General features: G+C 41.9%; 1 protein-coding gene across 6 annotated transcripts in view; it reads left to right on the forward strand.

Moving 5' to 3' along the window:
- LOC134651540 (reticulon-1-A) overlaps window positions 1-6909 on the forward strand; it is a 29626-nt gene extending 22717 nt beyond the window's left edge. For 3 of the 6 annotated variants that reach the window (XM_063506654.1, XM_063506668.1, XM_063506661.1), the window contains 4 exons: window positions 2451-2552; window positions 3790-3896; window positions 5004-5109; window positions 6654-6909. In XM_063506654.1, coding sequence (XP_063362724.1) covers window positions 2451-2552; window positions 3790-3896; window positions 5004-5109; window positions 6654-6708 — 370 coding nt within the window. In that variant the 3' untranslated portion in view covers window positions 6709-6909. Of the gene's footprint in view, window positions 1-2450; window positions 2553-3789; window positions 4141-4162; window positions 4263-5003; window positions 5110-6653 lie in introns of those variants that run through there. The other 3 variants (XR_010097120.1, XR_010097123.1, XR_010097128.1) reach the window with 2 other exon arrangements.
- The last annotated feature ends 232 nt before the right edge of the window (window positions 6910-7141 follow it).

A 7141-nucleotide genomic window follows, 5' to 3' on the forward strand; every position in this document is an offset into this window, starting at 1 on the left:
CATTTTCGGTCTGACATCTCTTTTATTCGTGACGGTGACCGCAGCGGGAACTTGCAAAATATTTATGTGTCATCTCTTTCTTTGAGGCGTAAAACAAGGAAGAAAAAGTCTCGCTTTATAAATATACAAAGTTGTTGACTACGGTGTGGTTTAAAGTTTGTTTTGGCCGTGTGCAATGCTTAGTAAAATAGAAGATAAGATGTTTGTCAGTCTTTTAACTTTTGCCTAATTTAAAACTTTTGACAGGTGGTTAAGATGGTTAATAAATAAATTAAATAATCCAGCCTGCTATCCATTCTTACTTCATTAGGTACCTATACCTACTTAACGTCGTAAATTTCTAGGAAATTCCTTCTATGACAATCAGTACCTGTCTTGGATTGAACAGTGGCGAACACTTGTGTATGAACAGCCTTCGCGCGTCTTTTGTTCACCTATTTTTTGTATTGATTTACCGCGCACATGCTCTTACATTATGTGATATATGTATTTGAGCTTTTCCATAAATAATTGTACCATTTATACCTAAGCACCTAATGAATATAATATTTCTGAAGTCGATTAGACTGCATGGTTATTAAATTTATAAAATTACTATGCAGTTTCTCCTTCCATAAGGAAATACTAGGTATTAAATCATAACAACGATAAACTCGCATTACTCCTGTTACCAATGTTACGATACACTTGTATAAGTAAAGAGCAAGATAATAGTCACGTAGCAACCAGTTAAGTGAATTGCCTTTCATATGTTATAGAAAACACCTAATAGAGTAACTAAAGCGAAAATACATGCAAGGAGAAATCTCCGTTTGATTATATCCTCCAAGGTAAAAAAAGAAGAACGCCGGTATGTCAAGGGCAGTCACAAGTGTCACAACACAACAAAAAAATTCTGTTGACACATGGCTGATCGTGAGAACTTTTTAGGATATGCTTCTAAAAATTCCTTCTCTAAATATTAGTGTTTAAATTAAATAGAGTACCTATAAACTGATTATTATTGGAGAATCGAAGTTTATGACATTCTGGAGAGTTTCGTAGCTATGGCTGAAGACCTCGGCCTTGGCCGTGGCGAGGCTATCGTGCGCGATAAGCGCCAGTACGTCGTCATAATCGTCATCGTTGTCACCAACTAGACACTCATTCGTGGGCGATGTTAGACTAAACATACAAGGGTGGTTTCAAGTTTGTTAACGAAGTTTCTTAGACTGTGAAGAGTTTCGGAGCTTTGGCTGAAGACCTTGGCATTGACAGTGGTGAAGCTATCGCGCGCGTTAAGCGCCAGGGAACGTCATAATCGTCATATCGTTGTCACCAACTAGACACTCGTTCGTTGTTGAGCAATGTATGGATTGAGCAATCTATGTATTTTTTCTCTATGACCGTGGTGAAGCTAACGAGCGCGATAAGCGCCAGGGCACGTGTCATAATCGTCATCGTTGTCACCAACTAAGACACTCGTTCGTGGGCGAGGGTAGGTTAGTTGTTCTTTGACAGAAAATGGCATCGCAAATCTTGTGGCATACTTCTCCAGTCTAGCTAAGCTTTCAAAACGACATGAAGTGCTCACCTTTTGTTGCAATTTTTCGAAATAGAATGTTAAGTATATTATTATTGGGGTGTTTTGGGACTTTTGGGTCTTTGGAGTGCCACTTCGACCAGTGATCTATTGTTAAGTATAACTTAAGATGCTTGTAGCTACAGATTAATTACAAATCTATAAGCAGTGAAAGTAGGAGTATACTAGAACGGATAACGGATATGAATAAATTATTGATAATGATCATTTAGTGAAATTCCGACCGAATGTAAAAAAATATCTTATATTGCCTTTTTTAGACGACCTGGCATTTGGGAAATCCAAAGATAGAAAGCTACTCTATCGGAAAAAGGTATAAATAACCCCGGTCGAGGGTCTAAAATTGTCGCCGACCGGGAAAGCTGAGGCGAAAGGTCAGGTTGCTAAACGGTTTTTCGACGAGATGTGTAGAAAAATGTCGAAGCCGATCGATGGGGTACGTGTTTTCTAGATTAATGGCTGTCTTTGCTAGTACATGATGGCCGTCATTGCTAGTAAATACATGACATGTTTATGTTTAATTAACGTTGTTTGTAGGTACATTAGTACTTAGTGTTACCGAGGATTTCGCCTTATCGAGGTTCCAGTGTATACGTAGACCTATTTCGGTCCTCTTGTTACATTTACCAGTCGTTAGTTGATGTTATATTTACGACTCTGCTTAGTACATAATTAATTCATGTGTATTACGCATCGCGACGCCTCTTGTGTAGACAGCAATATAGCATTCCAGTTTTTTCTGTGGCAAAGCACTCAAAAAATCTCATAACAATAATCTTAAGTTTGTAAGCTAGCTCCTGGAATGCTCCAAACAAGTGAAGTTGGTACCGTTACAGCTGAGACTGAAAATAAATGTTTTTCGTTCCAGATTCCTCTTGGAGAAAGACATCAGCGTGCCCGCTGAGCGCGTGCAGTCGCTGGCCGCTTCCGCCACGGCGCACCTCAATGCTGCAGTCAGCGAACTTCGCAGGTAAACACTTGGTACCAGAGAGCCTACTGCGAAAACCGAAATTCTATTTTACTCCAATGAAGGCGATTACGCCAATTATGGAGTGACAGTGAAAGAACTTCGATTTTCGCGGTGACAGCCCTGTTCAAATGCTGTTTACTTTAGTTATACTGGGTCAACCAAATCTTGTCAGTAAATAGGAATAAAAAAAACTATACTCATCCTTTTCTTTTGGGTGCTAGTACTAGTGTTAAGACAAAGATAGTATCATTCTCTCTGTCATGTTTGAAATCAAACAGACCTTTGACACACTATAGCTTTCACTGCCGTCGTAGATAATACCCAAAAGATTTTGGCATTTCTGGCAGCCAACTCTTTGATTTAAAGTTTTTGTAACTCTTTTTAAAAACATTGACACGTCTAAGACAGCCGTCTGACGGGCGGCGAGAAATCGAATAGCTATTGACTTTTTGCGCTAGACATAGAACAGCAACAACTCTTAACTGTCCATCGGTGGACCTTATGCCTTTTGTAATAAGGTTTACGAACTGTCAGTCAACAGTGGGCGATGGTACTAGGTATGAAGCAGGGATGTTGCGGATGCAGATTTTTTGACATCCGCGGATGCGGATATTTAAAGGCTCACATCCGCGGACGCGGATGTCAAGATTAGGTGCTTAGAAAACGTCAAATATTACATTTTTAGTATTTTTTTATTATAAAAAACGAAACGTTTAGTATTTGAGCAAGAATATAGGTGCGTTATATTTAATAAACAGTAACTTCGCCGACTTTTCTGGATCTAGACGATTTCGTTATAGGTAATGACGAAATTACCTAGCACTTACGCCGCCGCTACGACGTTCCTGTACCGACTTGTTCGACATCCGCTCATAAGCTCCGCATCGATTTTATGCGGATGCGGATGCAGATGCGGATGTTGAAAATAATGCGGAAGTTCCGCGGATGCGGATGTTCGCAACATCCCTGCTATGAAGTGTGATCCCATGAGAATTAAACTTTGCCGTGCGTTGTTGTTGCTTATATTTCTACTACTTCCACCACGCACATTACTACACATCTTGGACATTAATGGCGTTATTCATAAAAGGCTGCTTACTTAATCAGTATGATCGTCGTTTGCCCCTATCTGTCGTTATGTCATAGAGAAGGATAAACGACGATCATCAGCTGATTAGCTTAGGAGACGTTTATAGTATATTGGATATGTTATGAAGTGCTCCTTTGAACGTTTCAGACTGTTCCTGGTGGAGGACCTGGTGGACTCGCTGAAGTTCGGCGTGCTGCTGTGGTGCCTCACGTACGTGGGCGCCTGCTTCAACGGCATGACGCTCATCATCCTGGGTCAGTATTACCTTTTGAACGTTTCAGACTGTTCCTGGTGGACTCGCTGAAGTTCGGCGTGCTGCTGTGGTGCCTCACGTACGTGGGCGCCTGCTTCAACGGCATGACGCTCATCATCCTGGGTCAGTATTACCTTTTGAACGTTTCAGACTGTTCCTGGTGGACTCGCTGAAGTTCGGCGTGCTGCTGTGGTGCCTCACGTACGTGGGCGCCTGCTTCAACGGCATGACGCTCATCATCCTGGGTCAGTATTACCTTTTGAACGTTTCAGACTGTTCCTGGTGGACTCGCTGAAGTTCGGCGTGCTGATGTGGTGCCTCACGTACGTGGGCGCCTGCTTCAACGGCATGACGCTCATCATCCTGGGTCAGTATTATCTTTATAAAATGTGCTTAACGCATTCATTGCCACCCAGCCTAACAAGACATCCGCGCCAACAATTTCGTCATATAAAGCTGTAGTACCACGATCCCGACTATCGGGTTGTCCGGCCTGGGAACGAAATCATAAAATACCCGAGTCGGGTTTTCGGTACCTACTGAATGTATTATAGAGAATAAAGATTTGTAAGGCATCAGCCTTTTCTAGATATACGGAGTTGTGGACATAATTTAAATTTTAAAGGAAAAGATCTGGGGGCCTATGTAAGATGACAATCAAACTGACGAACAAAATTATGATCATCGACAAACGCCAAACGAAAAGAAAAAAATGTATCGGGATGACAGATGCTACGAAAAGTCACGTGACTGTTTCCATACATTATTTAACCCATTCAGTTCCGAAAACCCGACTATCGGGTATTTTATGATTTCGTTCCTAGGTCGGGATCGTGGTACTACAGCTTTATATGACGATTTTTTTGTGGCCTGGCCCGGATGTCTTGTTTGGCTGGGTAGCAATGAATGTGTTAAGTTTCGATTGGCGTCATCTTGGCTAGACCCCTGACCTCCAAAACCACCCGATTAAGTTTTAACTTTCTATGAAAGACATAGTTCATTTTCGTTTTAATGACAATTTTTTGGGGATGGATACTTTTCGCTGAACAACATCCTTAAAAACAGAAGAAAAACAATGTTTAACATGGATGTATGTGTTGTATTGCAGGCTGGATAGCGCTGTTCACGCTGCCGAAGGCTTACGAGATGAACAAGGCGCAGGTGGACGCCAACCTCGAGCTGGCGCGCGCCAAGATCAACGAGATCTCCGCCAAGTGAGTATCACCATCTGTGGTGTGTTCCCACTTGTCCCCAACCCACGAGACTGCCGCCATACAGGCCACGAGGCGGGGACAAATGGGACTTGAGCTCAAGCAATGATTCAAGATAGGTTATACTGCCCTGCTAAGCCGAAAAGCGCTATCTCAAAACAAAATTCATTGCTAACTTATACTTTAGTTTCAATAACTGAGAATTCCATTTTCAAAATCATTTGTTTTTGAGATAGCGCTACTTGGCTTAGGAGGGCAGTATAGGCGTTCCAAAATTGAAGCTCTTACCTTGTGACAAATTGGACAAGTTGCCTTTAGTCGCGGCTGGACAAGCGAGAAATGTGCACGTGCTAACGAGCTCCCGCACTCCGAAAGAGAAAGAGACGACCTTATGTTTAACAACGAGTGTGACAAAGATGGATGGAATGAGAAAATTAACTAAAAATAAAAGATTTCTTCGTAGGCACAGAAATAAATATGGAAGTATTTTTTGTGCTCCTAAAGTATGAGTATAACATGTCTATGGTTATATAATATCATTGAGCTCAAGTGGGAAGTGAGCACCCGGACAGATGGGCCAAAATAGCGACCGACTGGGCACCACAGATCACCCGAGGCAGAGGCAGAAATGAGATGGCGAAACGACCTGGACCCATTCTGTGGCGACTGGCGGGAGCATGCACAAAGCCGTGACGAGTGGCGAAAGACGGGAGGCCTTTGCCCATACACCTACTCCCATCTGTGCCCGGCGGGGACAAATAGGAATACACCTCATCTAACATATAGTCTGTCAAACATCTTTGTCAGTAGAAAATGGCATGAATTTAAAAATTTTAATTAGCTAGGTGCACGACTGGTGCTGCCCTCATTTTGGCGGACTTTCTACGTTAAATCTTATGGAGTAAAATTAGTTCAAGCGGCTGCCGCTAGTACTAATGGCGGACATTCCATAAGATTACCTGTGTTTGTGACGATCAGCGCCACTTCCCCCTCCACCGACTTCGCACCTTGCCAATAGGACTATAACAATGGCTCCTACATTTTTTAAATTTGCCGCTTTTTTCTACGGACGGAAATGGCTTGACAGACTATACGTCATATATCATCACATTTATACTCGTTCAAGCAAATCTTGTCAGTAGAAAAAGTCGGCAGATTTGAAAAATCACGGGTTGGCAACACTACGTTTGAATTATTCGAAAATCGCGTGTCATTTATATCTTATCTGTGGAACCTGTTTTGTTTACATTGCTGCTTTTTGTTCGTTTCCTAGGGATACCATACTTTAGTTTGCTTTACATTGCTACTGACATATCCGGCTTGACAGACTATATCATTAATGTCTGCGACACGGACATCGTGATGTTGTCGCGTCCTTGCATATTTTCAAGATTTGCTCTACGAGAAAGTGACGTCACAGTACAAATGAAAAAAGTTTTTGGATTTTTAAAAAGCTGCAATTAAGGAAAATTAAAAAAAAATCGCATTTTATTCCATAATATAGGTTTGAAACAACCGATGCTAATTCCATGTTTTCGTATTTACAGAGTGCGAGCAGCAGTCCCAATCGGCAGGAAGGCCGAGAGCGAGAAGGACAAGTAAAGAGGGACGGAAGATGGGGGGCGAAGCGGGAGCGAGCGAGAGCGCGCGCAGGCAGATCTTTTATTAGCGCCGGAGTACTTCACTCTTTGTTATATTTATTGTACTATTAAAGATAATACTTTATGTGTAAAGCTTTATGACGAGTCATGCGGAGATTGTATTTGCTTTTTGAAATTTTAAATTAAAATAACTGTCGAACCAGTCGGTTGTTTTTATTTGTTAGTTATAGGGACCGTGTGCGTTGGAAGGTCTGCCATCTTGTGGCCTGAAGCGGGAACAAACATATAAATTGACAAAGCAAGTGCTGCCATCTACCGTTATTGTACGTTTTCTTGTGCATAGTAGGTTCTGCCATCTTGTGGGCTAGATCGGAAGCATAGACTTCACATTTACGCCTAGCGCCAAAAATCTGACGACGTATTCCCTGCAGTCT

The sequence above is a fragment of the Cydia amplana genome, chromosome 1 (genome assembly GCF_948474715.1).
Source record: "Cydia amplana chromosome 1, ilCydAmpl1.1, whole genome shotgun sequence".
Taxonomy (NCBI): Eukaryota; Metazoa; Arthropoda; class Insecta; order Lepidoptera; family Tortricidae; genus Cydia; species Cydia amplana.